The 20,030-nt window shown below is 51.5% G+C and overlaps 1 protein-coding gene across 4 annotated transcripts; it reads left to right on the top strand.

The window, feature by feature from the left end:
- The first annotated feature begins 1,096 nt into the window (after window positions 1-1,096).
- DDX59 (DEAD-box helicase 59) lies at window positions 1,097-19,823 on the top strand. 4 transcript variants are annotated; one of them, XM_069544358.1, is made up of 8 exons: window positions 1,097-1,262; window positions 2,329-3,146; window positions 4,292-4,459; window positions 8,362-8,451; window positions 12,546-12,797; window positions 13,562-13,714; window positions 14,263-14,391; window positions 19,320-19,823. In XM_069544358.1, exons 2-8 carry the CDS (start codon window positions 2,340-2,342, stop codon window positions 19,581-19,583), a joined length of 1,863 nt encoding a protein of 620 aa, XP_069400459.1. In that variant the 5' UTR covers window positions 1,097-1,262; window positions 2,329-2,339; the 3' UTR covers window positions 19,584-19,823. The 4 variants fall into 4 exon arrangements, with proteins under 4 accessions (XP_069400459.1, XP_069400461.1, XP_069400458.1 ...); XM_069544357.1 differs by having other exon boundaries at window positions 1,118-1,630; XM_069544360.1 differs by lacking the exon at window positions 8,362-8,451 and having other exon boundaries at window positions 1,101-1,262.
- The last annotated feature ends 207 nt before the right edge of the window (window positions 19,824-20,030 follow it).

Below are 20,030 nucleotides of genomic sequence, written 5' to 3'. Positions count from 1 at the left end.
CGACCGACGCTTCCCTTTCAGGACTACAGAAGAGACCCATGGGAGTGAGGGGCCTTACACGCAGATTCCATTAGCTTCACGGTCAGTCGGCCTCCAGTAACAAAGCAGTGAAGACAAGTGAAGTGTCCACAGAAAAATGGGTAGACAGGACATAAACTACTTCACAGAATCATTACAGCAGCGAAAATAAATGATCTGCTTCCTTACCCTTGACAACTTGGAAGAATCAGAGAAACGTTCCATGATAACAGTAAATCCCACAAGGCTACATGTTATCTTTATTAAGCTCTAAAAGAGAAAAATGAAAACAGAGCGTTTGGGAATGCCTCCAACCATGATAAAACGACTAAGAATGGCGAAGAGAGACCAAGTTCAGGACAGGGGTGGTCAAGCGAAGAAGCAGGGGTAGGATTCGGGAGGGGCAGGCTTATGTACTCAGTATGGAAAACCTCACGGAGTAACGGACTTCTGTTTCGTTGGTGTGCTTTCCGACTTAGTGTGATTTCACTGCATCTGGTATCAGCCTGCAAGAGCTCAAGTCCTGGAGTTCTGCGCCCTCCTTCCTGCCCCCTACCTTTGCCCTTAATTTACTGCCAGCGGCTCGGGGACCAGCTGCAGAGAAGTGCGACCCCCGGGGACCAACCCAGCACCGAACCGCGCGCCTGTCCTTGGCGTCGGGGGCGGGGGCGTGTGTGGAAAGACCCTGGGTACCCACACGCAGACTAAAGCTGCTCCGTTAATTCCCGTTATTCGCCGGCTGGAAGCACATCGCAGCTCTGGGCCCGCCCGGCGCCGCCCTCCCCGGCACCCCCCCCGCCCCGCCTCCCAGGGTGCGGGCTCCCCGCCCCCGCCCCCGCCCCCGCCCCACTCCTGGCGCCCGGACTCTTTCCCTTCCGCCCCGCCCACCCGATGACGCGAGTTCTTCCACGATGCCCGCGCCTGCCCCTCTCCCCGGAACCTGCCCGTTCCAGCGCGGCTCAGCGACTTACCGCCGGCCCGGAAGCCGCCCGGCCCCGCCCCTCCCCGGCCGCTCCCAGTCGGGCCCCGCCCCCGCCGCTCCCAGTCGGGCCCCGCCCCCGCGCTGGCCCCGCCCCCCGCGCGCCGCGGCACCTCCCAAAACCCGGAGGCGTGGATCCCGCCCTCCACGCCGTCCCCACGCAGCAGGGTGGCCGCACGCTGTGGGCTCGTCGGCCGGAAGCCCGGCCCAGTGCCTCAAGGGCAGCCGCCCCGAGCGGGAGCTGACACGGCCGCAGTCCGCGCGGGTGAGCGTGGCTCCGGCCCCGCGGCTTCGGCCTGCCTCCCGTCCTGCTCCTCTCGTGCGGGCCGCGGGCTCCGGGCCGCGGCGGCGGGCTGGGCCTTGCGCGGTCGCCTCCCCTGCGCCGCCGTCCCCGCCCCCACCCCGCGTGCGGGCGGCGCCGTGACGTCACGCGCCTCTGCGTGCGTGGCCGCCGGGGGGGGCCGACGTCCGAGGAGCGGAGCGGCGCCGTCGGTGTGGGGAGGAGGGTCGCGGATTGGCGGCCGCGCTCGCGCCGCCTCGGTTCCGCTTGCGGGACGGCAGTTCCGAGCTCTCCCCGCTCGCGTGCACCCGCGCCTTCTTCACCCGCCCCCTCGACCTTTTCGGAGACTTGAGGTTGTGACTAGGCCCTCACTTTCTTTTCTGTTGGAATTTTTCCGGGAAAATGGAACCTGGCAATGTATCCTAAGAATTTTTTTGCGGGAAAATGTTTCTCAGCAAATTTGCAGCCCCCAAATTAGGTTAAATGCCTGTTCCCAATTGCTGTCATTTTGCAAAACCCAGTTTCTGTTGTAAATGGGAAGAGCTGTAGTTGGGAGCTTGCACGCACCGAGAAGGTGTGTTCTCAGAGTCCCTTGGCCCCCCAGGTGCTGAGTCCCCGGTGAGACCTGAACTTGTGGCACAGGTCACAGCAGAACATGCGTGTGCCCTTGGGACGACGCTGGGACCTAGTAACCTGTGGGCACGTGTTACTGTTGGTGCTTGCGCTTTTGTAAAGACTCCAGTTGCGAAGTAGCCCTCTTGTATTTTCTGTGTGGGCGTGTAACAAAGGTCTACTCCAGAATTTCTGTGATGTCTGCTTATGTCAGAGTGCAAGGCAGCCCACAGACAGGGGTCAGTGGTGCGAATCCGTGTGCAGCGTGGGGCCAGGACTGTCTTCACCAGGGGGACTTGGAGGGTGGGAGGGGAAGCCTGAGGTCAGCACTGTCTTCTCTGTTCTTTGGAGGCATAGCTCAGGGACGTGATGACTTTAGGGCACTTTATCCGTGACTTTAATGAGAGTAAAATAAATCAGGGTATAATTTCTTCCGCAGAGTATTGAAGGATGTTCGTTCCAAGATCCCTGAAAATCAAGCGGAACGCTAACGATGACAGTGGAAGTTATGTAGCCAAGAAAGTGAAACCCGAGGCAGAAGACCGGGGGCTGGATGCAAGTGGGGATGGTCTCGCCGATGCCTCGGGTACCAAAGGGGCTGACGCAGCGGCCCACCAGGGGGCCCAACCGCGCCCTATCCCTGGGCCTACTGGCCCAGTGTCCGAAGGGACTCTGCCCGACTCCGAGCCAGGGACACAGGCTGGCGATCTCCCCGAAGAGCCGGTGAAGTCCTTCTCCAAAACCCAGCGGCAGGCCGAGCCCGGGGAGCCGGTATGCGTGGTGTGCGGGCGGTACGGCGAGTACGTGTGCGACGAGACGGACGAAGACGTGTGCAGCCTAGAGTGTAAAGCGAAGCACCTGCTGCAGGTGAGGGGCGCGGAAGCGGCGTCCCAGCCGAGCCGTCCCCAGAAAGCGGGCTCCGAGCCGGCGGCGCCGGGCCCTGCCCCCTACGTCTACACCGAGCACGCCTTCGTCGCGCACCTTCGGGAGGACCAGATTGAGACCCTCAGGCGGCAGCTGGGGATCACGGTCCGAGGCCGAGGCGTCCCCAGGCCCATCGTTGACTTTGAGCACTGCGGCTTCCCCGAGGCCCTAAACCGCAACCTGAAGGCCTCGGGTTACGAGGTGCCCACTCCCATCCAGATGCAGATGATTCCGGTGGGCCTTCTGGGTAGGGACGTGCTGGCCAGCGCCGACACCGGCTCCGGGAAAACGGCCGCCTTCCTGCTTCCGGTCATTGTGCGAGCTCTGTCTCAGGTGAGTTAGAGCTCACCTGTGTGAGCTCAGACAGGTGAGAGGTTTATCCAGCGGCAGCCTCAAGCTTGTTAGAGAGCTGGCCTGGAACTGAATGCCTAGACCGCTAGTAACTGGGACTCAATTGTATTATGTTGAACCAGTGTCTTCACTGAAGGTCTGAAAAAAAGAAATCACTTCCAAAATGGTTTCTTTTTAACGAATTTTCTATTTAAGGAACTTGCATGCTTTGGCTTTGGGGGCAAAGTCCTGCTGGCCAGATGAGCTGTGATTTTGGTGTCAGTCTAGCGTCCTTTGAGTTTGTGTCTTGAAATACCTGATACCAAACTCAGAAGACTATTGTGGAGTTTCAGCATATATCACTAAGGGTGATCTCTGTTTCACCTTAAAAATGATACCACCTTGCCTTTTTTGCTCGTTTATGAGCATTCCCGTACATAATGAGACTAAAAGGCATTCTGAGTGATTATTCACCAAGTACTGGTGAGTTTATGAGGTTTGAAGTATGGCAGGAGGGAAGGGGGTGAGAATAACAGGTGAAGGAAGACAAGAGAAAGGGAATTTCAGAAAACTAAACTGAAGTAGAAGATAATGTGAGAAAAAAAATAAAAAGAAGGACTAGATGGTCAAGATACAGATGAAAATCAACCCATAACTTTGGGTTGGCCAAAATGTTTGAGTTTTTCTGTAACATGGGAAAACAGATGAATTTTTTGGCCAACCCAATAGAATATTTGTACACTATAAGGCTTTTTAGACAAAGAAGTGAATCTACAAGGCACTAAGGGGAAACCGGGAGATGATGCCGGGCCTGACCCAGCTCTTCGTGGAGACCAGCAGGCCTCTCTTCCTTGGAGGAGGATGGTCCGAGATCACACAGTCCAGCTGACGAGGAGCCAAGCGTCCACGTTGCCGCTGTGGTTATTGCAGGCGCCTCTCCCTGGTTCCTGTTTTGATGTCTCTCTGTGCGCCCATGTTCCGTGCGAGATGGGTGTAGTTTCTGAGGGTTTTGGAGGAGCACTCTGCAGGGAGCAGGAGGCGGTTGGGCTGGTGGGATCTCTTTCCGAGGGGAGGTGCTCCTGGGGTTGCCTCGCACACTGGAGTCGCAGCAGCGGCAGCTGATCGCGGGTGTGTTTCCATCTTTGCAGAGCAAATCGCCGTCGGGGCTGGTCCTCACACCCACACGGGAGCTGGCCATCCAGATCGAGCGGCAGGCCAAGGAGCTGATGAGTGGCCTGCCCTGCCTGAGGACCGCGCTCCTGGTGGGGGGCCTGCCCGTGCCCCCCCAGCGGCACCGCCTGCGCCAGCGCATTCAGGTGGGCGGTCAGGGCGCCTTTGTGGAGGACAAAGACAGTGCAGGAATCAAGGCTTTTCTCCCCAGGAGGAGCTTTAGCGTGTGGCTTTAGGTAGCCTTGAAACTCCTGTTCCGGGAGCCTTAATTTTCAGGTTGGGCTGTGTGTGACAAAGGGCGGGAGCACAGTTGACCGCTGTCCGATGGCCTCACATCCTTTTATCTCCTTCAGTCCCTGAACTTGCTCTTGGAGGTGGGTGGGTGTATCCCCTCTCTCCCAGTTGCGAAGATGCATCTCTGAACGATGGGCTTCATCTCAGGATCGTGGCTGGTACACATCAGAGAGTGATTCCTACGAACAAGGACGTCATCCTTCATAGTCTCTGTCCGGTGACAGACTCGGGAGATCCCGCCTCCTGGCTGGAATGCACCAGGCGTGAACGTTGCTGTGCGCCTGAAGACCCCAGGTTTCGGTGGCCGTCCGTCGGCTTCTTTCATCCGGTTCAGTCATTCGTTGCCTGCAGCGTTGTGCCTCTCTCAGCATCTTCGGTTTGGAACCGATCGCTCTTTTTTCCTTCTGATCTTGACATTTTTAAGGATTACAAGGCCTTTGAAGAACAGCCCTCAGCTGATGAGATTGGTGTTTTGTGTCTTTGATAGGAACATCACGGGAGAGGTGCTGTGTTCTTCTCATTACATCCTTTTACGTGGCACACAGCTTCAATTTGTCCTTTTCACTGATGCTTTCATCTGTCAAGTCACAGTAAAGTTTGTACCTTTCATGTTGAATAAGTGTTTTAGGAGGAGTAATCTCAGTTGGTAAATTTTTTGAGCTTCACCAGACTCCCCACTTATTTATTCTTTTACATGGACTGATGGTTCCTTTTTATTGATGGGATTATTATTTGGGTGGCTCACGGAGGCACCTTAAGTCGGCTTCTGTGTCCTTTGCTCATATCCCTGTCCTTGTTTGAGTCCTTTCTTGCTTTTCTGCCTGAAAAACATGGCATGTACTGAGCTCATCCTTTCTTTGCCTCTGCCTGGAACTCTCCACGGATCCCCGGCTGCTTTGTGTAGAGAGCGGCGTTCGGAAGCTGAGACCTGGGCTGTCCTTGGGCTCCTTGCTCTTGAGCCGTCATTGCTCGGGAGCCTCGAGACCATGAGTCCCTGCTGATAGTTCCAGTTCTTGTCCATCACCAGGCTCCTTTTATGCTCTGTGTTTCCATGTTTATCGCTCTGACCATGAGAAACCTACCCTTATCCATCACGTGTTGTTCCTCTGCCTGGCCCCCCTGCATGTCCCCCTATCAGCAGTGCCTGCCTGGCCCCCCTGCATGTCCCCCGTGCCCCCTGTCAGCAATGCCTTCCTCCCTGGGCCCTGCACAGCCTCACCACCCGCTCCATCCAGCCTCCTCCTCCCTGCCCACACCGTGTCAGGCCTCGTGGACATGCATGCTCTGGAAGGAAAAGGAACAACTGTCTGTCTGCTCAGCAAAGCTCTTTCAAGAGTAAGGACAAGGCGAAGACCCACTCAGATAAACAAAACTGGGAGGGGATTGCCAGTGGGCCGTCTGCAGGAACTTACAGAGGAAGCCATCCTGCAGATAAAGAAGATTCCAGAGAGGCGGGGGCAGAAGGAAGCTGGTGCATAGGCGGCAGTGGGCGTGTGGGCAGAGCAGACACACACAGGCTGGTGGCCAGTGACTAGGAGCAAGCATGGTATTTGGAACACAGGGTGGGCACTGTCCAGCAGCAGCGCGTGGTGCAGGCGAGATGGGATCGCGGCAACGCACCGCCCGCCATGCTTCGAGAACAAGCTGGGAGTGTCCGTTAACTTTATGTTAAGTTAAGACGCTTTCTCCTTGGAAGGAAAGTTAGGACCAACCTAGATAACATATTCAAAAGCAGAGACATTACTTTGCCGACTAAGGTCCGTCTAGTCAAGGCTGTGGTTTTTCCAGTGGTCATGTATGGATGTGAGACTTGGACTGTAAAGAAAGTTGAGCGCCAAAGAATTAATGCTTTTGAACTGTGGTGTTGGAGAAGACTCTTGAGAGTCCCTTGGACTGCAAGGAGATCAGCCCTGGGATTTCTTTGGAAGGAAGATGCTGAAGCTGAAACTCCACTACTTTGGTCGCCTTATGCGAGGAGCTGACTCATTAGAAAAGACTGATGCTCGGAGGGATTGGGGGCAGGAGGAGAAGGGCGCAATAGAGGATGAGATGGCTGGATGGCATTACTGACTCGATGGACGTGAGTTTGAGTGAACTCCGGGAGTTGGTGATGGACAAGGAAGCCTGGTGTGCTGCGATTCATGGGGTCGCAAAGAGTTGGACACGACTGAGCGACTGAACTGAACTGAACTGATAGATGTCCTGGCATGCTAGGGGAAGCACTCGAAGAATGAAAAAAAAGTTCATAACTCCCAAATCATCAGAGGGGAAAATGGAAGAAAAGGAGTGAAGTCATGTCAACATAATTAAAATCGACTTATTGTTTGTGGGCATGTAAAGGACACACAAGCCAAGCCAAGCCCTGTGCGCTGGGGTTACAGGCCTTTTATCACGCACAGCAGGATTAGCACTGGGTGGTGTGGAGCAGAAAAGTGGGTACAGCCGAGTGTGTGAGGTTATTTGCAACTCCACCAGGGTCACCCCGGCCCTCGTTTAATCCTCACAGTGGCTGCTTGTGTTTGCATCTTAGGATGGATGGGAGGACAGACTCAGGCCGTTATTAAAGGCCCACCACTCCTGCTGAAGTTTGACTGAAGAGCCCCTGCTTTCTTTAATATTTATGTTTAGCTTTTATTTATTTATTTGGCTCTGCTGGGCGTTAGCTGTGACATATGGCTCTTGAGTTGCAGCATGTGGACCCTTAGGTCACCATGTGGGGTCTGGCTTCCTGACGACGGATTGAACTTGGGTTCCCGGCACTTGGGAGCACGGAGTCTTAGCCACTGGACCATTGGGGAATTCCGGAAAACCCCTACATGGACCACAACTTCAGCTAATATAATACTAAATTGCTAAGAGCCTTGATGGAGAAGACAATGGCACTCCACTCCAGTACTCTTGCCTGGAGAATCCCAGGGACGGGGGAGCCTGGTGGGCTGCAGTCCATGGGGTCGCTGTCGTCCATGGGGTCGCTGTCGGACACGACTGAGCAACTTCCCTCTTTCACTTTTCACTTTCATGCATTGGAGAAGGAAATGGCAGCCCACTCCAGTGTTCTTGCCTGGAGAATCCCAGGGATGGGGGAGCCTGGTGGGCTGCCGTCTCTGGGGTCGCACAGAGTCAGACACAACTGAAGCACCTTAGCAGCAGCAGCAAGAGCCTTGAGCGACCTTAGAATTCACTGTCCCCAGCCTCGCGATGTGATCCCCAGCCTCGCGATGTGGTCCCCAGCCTCGCCATGTGGTCCCCAGCCTCGTAATATGAAAGTGGAGTGGCAGGCCCAGAGAGGGCAGGGAGGGTGCCCTGTTCACGGAGCCGGGTAGGGCTCGGCGTGCCTGAGGCCCCGCCCAGCCTGGCCCCTGCCGCACCTTGGCCTCAGCCACACGTTCTCCCCTCTGCCGTCGCCTCCCTGCCCCCCAGCCTCACCGCCACGGTGCCCTCCCCTCCCACTGGCCGTCCCGGCGTGCTCATGCCCGCTGCTCCCGTGGGTGTCAGCTTGTGTCTGAGCAGGGGCCGGTCCGTCCCTCCGCTTGCAGCCTGTCCTGATCATGTGAGCACGTGTGTGTTCTGTCTCTCCCTTTGTGTTGTGGCTTTGATGAGAGCCGAGGCGAAGTCTGATTCACTCATTGTTGCGTTCTGAGGACTTGCACAGGGTCTGGCATGCCTCGGCCACTCAGTGAGTGTAGAATGAGGCAGTAAGTGAATAAACGGATGCCGTCCAACTCTCTTAATTTGCCTTTTTTCTTTTATTCAGGTTATCATAGCAACTCCTGGGCGACTTCTGGATATAATAAAGCAGAGATCTGTAGAACTCGGCAGTATAAAAATTGTAGTAGTGGATGAAGTAAGTGGTGGTGTTTAAAAACGTAATTTTATAGAAGTTATGAAAAGCACATCATAGTTATGTAATTGCATTGTGTATTCAACCAATTTCTCCCCCAAAGGAAAACAATTGAGGGATTTTTTTTTTTTTATTGGCGGTAGTGGTTCTTAAGCTAGTTCTCGTATCGGTTCGGTTCAGTCACAGTCGTGTCTGACTCTTTTCGACCCCGTGGACTGCAGCACGCCAGGCCTCCCTGTCCATCACCAACTGCTGCAGTTCTTGCATAGACTGCAGCTAAACTGAAATTAAACCACAGCTGTCTTTTCTTAATTGGGCTTGCTCATAAACTGATGAGGTATACTATATCTCAGTGATAAGTTTTTAAACATGCTGTCATTCATCTACAAAAAAGGAAACATTGGTGCAAGTCTCGATTGGCAGGAATTTTGGAAGTAGCTAACGATGCTTAGGAGGAGGAGCTTTTTGAATTTTTTCTACGTAAGTTAAATGTGTTGTTATTTGATGTTATTCCACCGTGTGGACAAGCATGAGAACACAAAACCACGTGCCCGCCAGAGGGGCAGGGCCGCCTGCCTGCCTGCTTGTCCCCTGGCAGTGATGGGGCAGAGCCCTGGGGTTCCCCAGCATGATCAGAAAGTGTGGGGTGCTGGGTGCTGACCCATGACAGCAGCCTGCCTGCCTCCGTGGCCCCAGTAATTAGCACAGCAGATGTGGGTTTGGAGCCTGTGTCCCTGGTCCACGCCCTAGCTCCTCAGCACAGTGGGGCCCTACGTCACGCACCTCAGGGTTTACGTCTATGAAACAGGGCCTACCAGTGCTCGTCTCACTAGAGTCCTCCCCTGAGACGTGCCTGGCGTCTAGGGAGTGCCCAGCGCACAGGGACGGTCAGCCACCCTTGGCAACGAGTTAAGGCTCGCTGAGTGGGTGGGTGAGCGTTTCGCCCGGCACCCTCAGGACTGAAGTCAGATTGTCTGGGAGCGAGGGCGTCCACGCAGGTGACACCAAGGACGGCTCCCAGAAGACAAGGCCAGGTTTGGTCTAAATTCGGGGACGCCCACGCCTGCCTCTTCCTCGGTCTGCGCCCCAACTTACTCTGGACCCGAGCTCTGTCTCCCCGGGGCTCTGCCACTTTTAGAGTGGCCGTGTGTTCACCGTGAGCAGTTCTGGTATTCAGAGCACCTTAAATTTAGGTAGTGCTTTTAATTCTAAGAGCTTTTAAAAGTACGTTTTCCCACACTTTTTACTCCGTTAACACCCCTTCAGGGTATGTAGGAGATAGACGCATAAGTGGAAACTGAGGTGTGGAAAGAATAAGATTTTCCCAAGTTCTGGTTGATAATGGTTTCCAAAAAATGCAGCGTAGGTGGGAACCGGTCGTGAATATTGTGTATGTGTGGGTGTGTGTGTAGATGAAACAGAACTTTCATGAAACAATGCTTAGCCTTGCAACATATGATTTTCCTATTTCTATATTTTGTATTCTGTTTTTTGGCTTTGAAAAAGTCCTATTCATGGGCCATTCTACAGTTTGAAAAGCAACTGTATTCTGTGAGTAATCCATGTATTAAATGCATTAAAGACAAGTTGGAAATAGGAAAAACACCTATATTCCCATTGAAATAACCAAGTGTAACCATGGAGATTTTAGTTCTTTTTCATTTCCTTCTGGCCTTGAAATTCAGACTTTATTCTGTAGACATTGGGAAACTTTAAAGGATTCTAAGCCTGCATGTGTTATAATCAGGCTCATATTCTCGACATGGAGAATAGCCTTTAAGCAAGAAGGCTGGTTCCCAGGCATTGGGGGTTGTTGAGGCAGAGTGGTGGCTGTAGGGAGGGGAGGAGACGGGAGGTAAGGGAGGTGGTGGGGTGTCAGGTCAGGGGTGATGGGTGAGTTATTTTTTTATACTTTGTTTACCAGATTTTCTGCAGTGCACTTGTTAGTATTAAAAAATAATAAAGGTAACGGTACTAATTGCATCTTACAGAGTCAGATGAAGACTAATGAATTTGGGACCCAGGGAGTGACTGATGGCCCAGAGGAGCTGGTGAGGGCAGGGAGGTGAGCCCTGGACTGGACAGTTGGGGGAGGGGAGGAGACGGAGGAAAGGTGACTGGGGGCTGGGCAGCCCCTCCCGGAAGCTTAAGCGAGAAGAGAAATGGAAGGAGTCTGTTTCTTGTGGTCTTGTTTTTTCTGAACCAGAAGCAAGGCCATCTGCTGAGCTGAGTGGGTCTCAGCAGGGTTGCTGAGGAGCGGGGGAATGTTCGCACATGCCCTTCGGGTGCATTTTCTCTCTGTCTCACAGTTAATAGAAGCACCGAGAAGGACCATGCTGGTACTTTATACGGGCTCCCCAGGTGGTGCGGGTAAAGAATCTTGCCGGCCAGTGCAGGAGACGCAAGAGACCTGAGCTCGATCCCTGGGTCGGGAGATCCCCTGCAGCAGGAAACGGCAGCCCACTCCATATTCTTGCCTGGGAGATCCCATGGACGGAGGAGTCTGCCAGGCTGCACGCAGTCCGTAGGGTCACGAGAGCCGGACATGACCGAGAGCACATGCACGCTTTATGCTTTTTACTCATTGATTCGCGTCACTTTTCTGGGAGGGAGTTACCGGTATAATTTCACCCGTAAGAGGAAAAACTGAAGCTTGAAGCTGTTAATTAACTTGCTTGAGGTGATGCAGAGCCAGGATCAAACCCAGACCATCATGATTACTTCAGATTTTTTAAATGTTACAGAGTGAGAGAGATTAAAACAAGTCATGAAGCTTCAGTCTAACTGACAGCACATTAATGGACACCAAAAGGATTAAATATCTTATTTTCAAGAAGTATAGACACCGAGGTTATATTTGAAAATCAAGATAGCTTTAATCTTTTGTTATTTTAAGATTAAAAACTTAAACATTTTTTCTATTTTTTCAACAGTACATTCATTGTTATTGAAAAACCAGCAGTGCAAAGGTTTATACAGAAGTGAAAGCCTCCAAATTAAATGGTTTAATTTATTTAAAATCATATTTTATTATAAATACACGTTCGTGGTAAAAAAAAAAAAAAGTCAAATTTTGCAAAAAAAAGCTATAAAATGAATTAAATTGTACCCCTAACCCCAGCTCGGGCTTCCCTGATAGCTCAGTTGGTAAAGAATCTACCTGTAATGCAGGAGACCCCGGTTCGATTCTTGGGTCAGGACGATCCGCTGGAGAAGGGAGAGTCTACCCACTCCAGTATTCTTGGGCTTTACTTGTGGCTCAGCTGGTAAAGAATTCGCCTGCAATGTGGGAGACCTGGGTTCGATCTCTGGGTTGGGAAGATGCCCTGGAGAAGGGAAAGGCGACCCATTCCAGTATTCAGGCCTGGAGAATTCCATGAACTGTATTCCATGGGGCCACAAAGAGTCGGAGACGACTGAGTGACTTTCGCTTTCACAACCCCAGCTCATAAATCTTTCCCCAGAGTTAGCAGGTAAGTTTCCCGAGGATGTTTACAGACGGGCTCACGTTATGCAGTGTTCTGTCTGTATTTTCCTCTTTCCTTCTAGCAGCGACTCATTGTCATTTGATAAAGAGCTCTCTGGTCATTTTTCATGGTGGCATAGCATTGCATTGTATGGATTTCCCATAATTTATTTACCAGTACTCTACTGATGCATAGCTAAAGTCTGTGCCTTTTTTGGCCACTATTAATAATACCGTAATGACAATCTTTGGAGGGACTCCTCTGGTGGAGTGGTTGGGAGCCCACCTTCCAGTGCAGGGGACACAGCTTCCATCCCTGGTCAGGGAAATAAGATCCCACCCGCTGAGGGAGTTGAGCCCCCGTGTCTCAACTAGAGAGCCCAAGGGTCTCAATTAAAATCTGATACAGCCAAAAATAAATAAATTTTAGAAATCTTTGTATATCACTGAAAACATAGTTATACAAGTTTGATATAAATGTGTGTTTCCCCCAGTTAATCCTGTGTCTTTTGATGTGGTGTATTTTTCCATGTAAAGAGTATTTAACGTTTTACGTTCTTAACGGTGTCTGTTTTCTGCCAGGGCGCTCTGGGTTTCCATGTAAGACTGACGTGCAGTGGTTTTATTCCAGGCTGACACCATGTTAAAGATGGGCTTTCAGCAGCAAGTGCTGGACGTTCTGGAGCAGCTGCCTCACGACTGTCAGACCATCCTGGCGTCAGCCACGATCCCGGCCAGCGTGGAGCAGCTCGCCAGCCAGCTCCTGCACGACCCCGTGGCGATCACCGCCGGGGAGAGGAACCGGCCCTGCCCAAGCGTGCGCCAGATCATCCTATGGGTGGAAGAGCCAGCCAAAAAGAAAAAACTGTTTGAAATCTTGAACGTGAGTGGGAGCGTGGCCAGCCCCGCGTTGCGCACAGCGTAGGCACCGGTCACGGTTCTGGAGACGGTGCTGTTCAAACGTGGCTCTGGGGGAACCTGCTGGGGAATTGCATCACACACTGCTCTGCCTCCCTCAGAATTCTGTGGGGTTCAGATACGTTTTTGTGAGAACATGCAGTGTAGACACAAGGTTAGTCTTCTTTTCTGTTTTCTAGGACAGTATTTAAAGATCGAGGTTATTGCAGTGCTCCCCTGGCAGTCCAGGGCTCAGGACTCGTCCCTCCCAACGCGGGGGACCTGAGTTCGGGCCCTGCCTGGGGAAGGAGGGTCCACATGCCACACTGAGTGAAAAAGAAAAAGACAAGTTCTTTTTTGTCTGTCCTTGTTCTGTCCTTGAGAAATAGAATTTTTTGACAGTAACTAGCTTAGGGGAGTGGTATGTACTAGCCTCGTTGCCAGAAGATGCAGTGTTAAATATGGTTTGTACTGACTTAGGAACAGTATTAGAAATTTTAAATTGCACTTTAAGTTGTAAAACTATTTTCGTAACATTAACATGGTGATGGAGAAATCCGAAGGACATACACTGTTTGGCTTCTGTTTGTGCATATTTAAAAGAAAGCACTCATTTGAACAGAAGGTACTTTTCCCCTCCCTGACAGTGTTGATAAACCTATGGATAACTAGCTCATACTAGTGCTTTCAGAAAAGCAGCCCATTGTAAATTATATGGATAATCTTCAATATGTGTTATTACTGTTATAGGATAAGAAACTCTTCAAGCCTCCAGTGTTGGTTTTTGTGGACTGCAAGCTGGGAGCAGATCTGTTGAGCGAGGCCGTGCAGAAAGTCACGGGTCTGCAGAGCGCCTCTGTGCACTCAGATAAGACTCAGACGGAGAGGAAGAGCACGCTGGAGGTGACGCCTAGCGTTCTGTCTTGTTCTCTTGCCCGTAAATCTGCTTTGTCTCATTTTCAAGAGATACCATATTATCAGCTGTTTTTTATTTTTATTTACTTACCAGAATTTTTTTCTAGCTGTTTTCAAAGCTGATCTTTTTTTTTTAATGACTCTGAGAACTTCAGGCAAGCAGTGGTGAATTGTCCCTCTTGATAAGGCTTCTGTGTTTTGGGAGCAATAAACCTGTTCCCTCGGAATTGTCTCCTAAACAGATTAATCATTCAGAATCTGCCGTTTGTGAAATCAGGTCACTTTGGACTGGGGCAGAGAGTAGTTCACTTTTGGAAAAGGTTTGCCTGAATCAGTTAATAGAAAAAATTTGGGGTGGGGGTCGGAAGGAATGGAGGCTGCCTACATTACCTAGGTATAGCAAGACCTTTACTTCCTGCAAAGGTCGTGCAGCCGCAGTATTGAAGAAGGTGTTGTGAAAAGAAAGGGCCATCTGAATGACAGAAACCCACTCAAGATAAGCCCTGCATAATGAGTTCTGTTGCTGTTTTGGAAAGGGGCTGCTCGAAGGAGACTATGACGTTGTGGTGAGCACAGGGGTCCTGGGAAGAGGCCTGGACTTGGTCAGCGTCAGGCTGGTGGTCAACTTCGACATGCCCTCCAGCATGGACGAGTACGTGCATCAGGTAAAGGGTTTACTCAGCACCACCGTTTTGCTCATGAATTTCCTTTTCTGAAGAAAGTGTTTATCTTTGGCTGTGCTGGGTCTTCGCTGCTGCTCGGGCTTCTTGCATGCTTCGGTGAGTGGGGGCTCCTGTCTAGCTGCGGGGAGCGGGGGCTCCTGTCTAGCTGCGGGGAGCGGGGGCTCCTCTCTAGTTGCGGGGAGTGGGGGCTCCTCTCTAGCTGTGGGGAGCAGGGACTGCTCCCCAGGGGCAGCCTGCAGGCTCCTTGTTGCGGCGGCTTGTCTCGTTGCGGAGCCCAGGCTCGGAGCACAGACAGGCTCAGTGGCTGGGGCGCAGGGGCTTAGCTGCGCCGTGGTGCACAGAATCTCCTCGGAGCAGGGATCAAACCCGTGTCTCCTGCAGTGGCAGCAGATTCTTTACCACCAAACCCCCAGGGAAGACCCTCCTTGGGAATTTTCTTATGCAAGGCATTGTCGATATAGTCGTGAGTTGGCTTTTTTAGAAAAAAGCAGAACATAAAACTCCATGTATTTTTGCTTTTAAAATATATCTATTTAAGGACTTCCCTGGTGGTCTAGTAATTAAGACTCCACGCTTCCACTGCAGGGGACTCCAGTTTGACCCCTGCCTGGTTTGGGGAACTAAGATCCCACATGCTTTACGGTGTGGCCAAAAGGTAAAAAAATAAATAAATGTATATAAACTAAATGTGTGTTTTTCGGAAGAACTCTGGGATGCCTGGATCACATTAGAAATGAGCTGGGGGCTCCCCTGGTGGCTCACTGGCTGCAAATCTGCCTGCCGATGCAAGAGGCCCGGGCTTGCTCCCTGCTGTGGGGAGGTCCCACATGCCTTCGAGCAGCAAGCCCGCGCGCCACAGCTGTGGAGCCTGTGCTCCAGGGTCCGGGTGCTGCGGCTTCTGAGGCCTGGCGCCCGAGAGCCCGCGGTTCACAGCAGGAGAAACCGTCGCAACTAGAGCAGCCCCTGCTCGCCACACCGAGGGAAGAGCCTGTGCAGCGCTGGAACAAACAAATTAAACTTTTAAAAAGTTAGTTGGAAAAAACAACCTGAAGTGTTCGTTAGAAAAATTTAGGTGGTCAGCGTTTGGTTTAGTTTTATTTTCTTTGTATTTTTTGGTTTCTTCAGTGAGCATGTTAAATGGCCTTTATAGGGAGAAAAAGAGGGCTTCGTTTAAAAGGTGGTTTTAAGTTGCTGCATCTGGCCAAAACAAAGTTGACCTGTTGAAGTGTTTGTGTTCCAGGAACCGTGGCTCCCGTCGCCTGTCCATGTCCCTATTTGCTCTAGACCTTCTCCTCTCGAGGGTCTGTCCCCCCCCTCTGCTCGAGAGATAAGCGCCTCTCCTCTTCCTAGCAGGGGCAGGAACAGAGCCTCTCTCGGCGCTGTGTTATCTCGCTGGCCGCTGCCTCCTTCCTTCCGGCGTCACTCGCAGCCTCCTGGAGTGAGGTCTTTGGCTGCCGTCCTTAGAACCGCCTCTGAGTGTCGCGTTTGTGGGGCTCACCCACTGAAACGCCCATAGCGCCTTCACTGTGCCGCCGCTTTATTCCCCAAAGACGCGATTGTCTGGCCACCTGCCCTCCCTCCCTCTCTGTTTTCTCCACACCACCTCGTTTCCCTGTGCCTCAGAGACTTGGTTATTCCACAGGGCTGACTGTTCAAGTCACTGAAGCTCATTTCTTTCCAGACTTTCAGTTTGATAATTTTGGATGGAAATCTGTCTGGAATGTTAAAATACTCAAGAAGCTTCTTAAACGAAGTGTGCTGGATGTAACTACGTACTCAGCTCTCCCTCGCCCAGGTCAGCCCGTGGCTGGCAGTTTACCATGGGCACCGCTGTGATGGGGTGTGTGTGTGCGCATGTGCGCTGTGATGCTGTGTGTGTGTGTATGGACGCCACTGTGATGCTCTGTGTGTGTGTGTGTGTGTATGGGTGCCACTATGATACTGGTGTGTGTGTGTGTGTGTGTGTGTATGGGCGCTGCTGTGATACTGGTGTGTGTGTGTGTGCGCATGTGCACTGTGATGCTGTGTGTGTGTGTGTGTGTGTGTGTGTGGGCGCCGCTGTGATGCTCTGTGTGTGTGTGTGTGTGTGTGTGTGTGCGTGTGCGCCACTGTAATGCTCTGTGTGTGTATGTGTGTGTGGGCGCTGCTATGGTGCTGTGTGTGTGTGTGTGTGTATGGGTGCTGCTATGATACTGGTATGTGTGTGTGCGCGTGTGCACTGTGATGCTGTGTGTGTGTGTGGATGCTGCTGTGATGCTGTGTGTGTGTGTGTGTATGGGCGCTGCTGTGATGCTCTGTGTGTATGTGTGTGTGTGTGCGCTGCTGTGATGCTGTGTGTGTGTGGGTGCTGCTATGATACTAGTGTGTGTGTGTGCGCCGCTGTGATGCTGTGTGTGTGTGTGTGGGCGCCGCTGTGATGCTGTGTGTGTGTGTGTGGGCGCCACTGTAATGCTCTGTGTGTGTGTGTGTGTGTGTGTGTGGGCACTGCTATGGTGCTGTGTGTGTGTGTGTGTGTGTATAGGCGCTGCTATGATACTGGTGTGTGTGTGTGCGCGTGTGCACTGTGATGCTGTGTGTGTGTGTGTGTGTGGATGCTGCTGTGATGCTGTGTGTGTGTGTGTATGGGCGCTGCTGTGATGCTCTGTGTGTATGTGTGTGTGTGGGCGCTGCTGTGATACTAGTGTGTGTGTGTGCGCCGCTGTGATGCTGTGTGTGTGTGTGTGTGTGGGCGCCGCTGTGATGCTGTGTGTGTGTGTGTGGGCGCTGCTATGATACTGGTGTGTGTGTGGGTGTGTATGTGTGTATGGGCGCCGCTATGATGCTCTGTGTGTGTGTGTGTGTGTGCGCCACTATGATACGTGTGTGTCTGTGTGTGTGTGTGGGCGCCGCTATGATGCTCTGTGTGTGTGTGTGTGTGTGTGCCGCTATGATACGTGTGTGTCTGTGTGTGTGTGTGGGCGCCGCTATGATGCTCTGTGTGTGTATGTGTGTGTGGGCGCTGCTATGGTGCTGTGTGTGTGTGTGTGTGTGTATGGGTGCCGCTATGATACTGGTGTGTGTGTGTGCGCGTGTGCACTGTGATGCTGTGTGTGTGTGTGGACACCGCTGTGATGCTGTGTGTGTGTGTGTGTGGGCGCCGCTGTGATGCTGTGTGTGTGTGTGTGTGTGTGTGTGGGCGCTGCTATGATACTGGTGTGTGTGTGGGTGTGTATGTGTGTATGGGCGCCGCTATGATGCTCTGTGTCTGTGTGTGTATGTGTGTGTGCCGCTATGATACGTGTGTGTCTGTGTGTGCGTGTGTGCGTTGTGATGCTGTGTGTGTGTGTGGGCGCAGCTGTGGTGCTGTGTGTGTGTGCACATGTGTGTTTTCAGGCTCTTCTCCCTGGTAGGTTGTTACCCAGTGTTGAGTGGCGGCCCCTCTGCTGTACAGTGGGTCCTTGGTTTCCTGCTTTATGGGCATTAGCGTGTATCTGTTAATCCCAGTCTGCTCGTTTATCCCTCATCCCACTCCCCTTCCCCTTCAGTAACCACATGCTCCTTTTCTGTTAGTCTCTTTCTGTTCTGGACTTGGATTCATTTGTACCTTTTTTTTAGGTTCCACACATGAGTGACATCACATGGTGTTGGTCTTCGTCTGACGCTCCTCACTTGGTGTGATCGTTTCTAGCTGGGTTCGTGTTGTTACAGACGGCGTTGTTTCATTTTCTTTCCTGGCTGAGGCGCATTCCATGGGGCTTCCCCGGTGGCTCAGTGGCAGAGAATCCAGCTGCCAGTGGAGGAGATGCGGGTTCGATCCCTGGGTCGGGAGGATCCCCTGGAGGAGGGCATGGCCACCCGCTCCGGTGGTCTTGCCTGGAGACGCCCATGGACGGAGGGGCCTGGTGGGCTGCAGTCCATGGGGTCGCAAAGAACTGGACGCGCCTGCGCGACGGAGCAGCCTCAAGTGCGCGCGCCACGTCTGCATCCAGGCACCCTTCCTTTGTTAGTGGATAAATCTTGGACGTCTTGCCTTATCAGCGCTCATCCTAGCTGGCTTCACTAAGTGTTGATAGGTACTGGGTGCTTAGCCTAAGGCCAGGCACTGTTCTGAGCACTTACAGGTTTTTCTTGCTGAATCTGGCTCGTTCTATTTTTGTGGTTGCATGGGAATGCGTTACATGGGTGTCCTGCATTTATCTAACAGATGCCTCCCTGCTAGATGACCGGATGTTTCCAGTGTGTTAAACGCCCAGGCGCTCAGCTGCCGGGGCCTCTCCTGCAGATGTATCTGTAAGAGAAATTCCTAGTGGGAGGGACAATCGATCCATCTAAATAATCTGAATTTACTTCATTTTCAATTAAGGAGCAGAAATTGACCAGGATTGTGTCTTTCTCTCCCGTTTGGAGAGTTTCTCAGTATATTTGGAGACATGTCAGTTTTGTTCCTTATCATAGGTCTCCACAAATTTGTGTGTATTTAATTCTGTCAAAATGAGAAATAACTTCATGCGAAAGTGGATTTGCTTCAATCTCAGACTTCCAGGCATCCAAATACTATGAAGAAGGTAGTCCTTTCACCCTTAGTTGTAGTAGCTTTCGAGAAGTTTTTCCCATAACTCATCCGCAGTAAGAGACATCTTTGTGCCCTTTCCTCCTCCGTGTATATACAAACGCTCACACACACACACGCTTAGCTGAAACACGAGTTTCACAGACATACTCTTACTGTTTTTATTTTCTATTGGGGCTGTGCTAATGGCAGCCCCCTAAATTGATGTCACAGGTATATTGAGAGGACCCACTCAGCAGATGCCATCTGGACAAATATTCATCATAGTGAAGCCTCTTTAAATACTAGTCTTCAGTTTCTCTGCAGAGATGTGAGGATTTCATGTGAACATTTTGAAAATGTCCTTTGCATTTCATTTCAGATTGGAAGAGTGGGGCGATTAGGTCAACATGGAACAGCGATCACTTTCATCAATAACAACTCAAAAAGACTCTTCTGGGACATTGCAAAACGCGTGAAACCCACAGGGTCCCTTCTGCCCCCACAGCTGTTAAATTCCCCGTACCTTCACGACCAGAGAAGAAAGGAGCAGCAGAAAGACAGACAGACGCAGAGCGATCTGGTTACGGGGGCCAATCTTATGGACATTATCAGAAAGCACGACAGAAGCAATGCTCAGAAGTGATTTGTTACACCACCTTGAATCACTTTTACTGTGTGCCGTCAGTGAAAGTTCTGTGCGCTGTTACTGTGTGGGTTGATAAATGCGACATGTACCTGAAACAAAAAATTAACATGATGTAAAAAGTTTCAATAATTAAGTTTATACAGCCATATTGTATTTATTTACCTTTTTAATTTTCCTAAATTAAAAAACAACATCAGAAAGTGAATACTAAATAAAAATTTTTCTCTCTGGGAAAAAGTCCTTTTTTTTTTTTTTTTCCAATCAGTATTGCTCCTAGCTATCGTCAGAAGCAGAAACCTTCATGGCCTGACTCAGATGGGGATTCTTCTGTTTTGTATCCACTGTGTGCGTGCCTGTTGGCACCTGGATTCTTGTTGAATCAATGAATGTTAGGAAAAAGTAAATGACAAAAAAGTGGAAAAACTGATCAGCGCTCCTTGATAG

Source organism: Ovis canadensis, chromosome 12 (genome assembly GCF_042477335.2).
Source record: "Ovis canadensis isolate MfBH-ARS-UI-01 breed Bighorn chromosome 12, ARS-UI_OviCan_v2, whole genome shotgun sequence".
Lineage (NCBI taxonomy): Eukaryota > Metazoa > Chordata > Mammalia > Artiodactyla > Bovidae > Ovis > Ovis canadensis.
Note: the sequence above shows the minus strand (reverse complement) of the source record. Positions and strands in the feature narration are given on the sequence as shown.

Excerpts from the sequence above, each read along its gene's own strand:
- DDX59 (XM_069544358.1), top strand. The coding sequence starts at position 2,340 with ATGTTCGTTCCAAGATCCCTGAAAATCAAGCGGAACGCTAACGATGAC. Across the intron at positions 3,147-4,291 it reads TTGTGCGAGCTCTGTCTCAG|AGCAAATCGCCGTCGGGGCT; the intron begins GTGAGTTAGAGC and ends CCATCTTTGCAG. Across the intron at positions 8,452-12,545 it reads AAATTGTAGTAGTGGATGAA|GCTGACACCATGTTAAAGAT; the intron begins GTAAGTGGTGGT and ends GTTTTATTCCAG.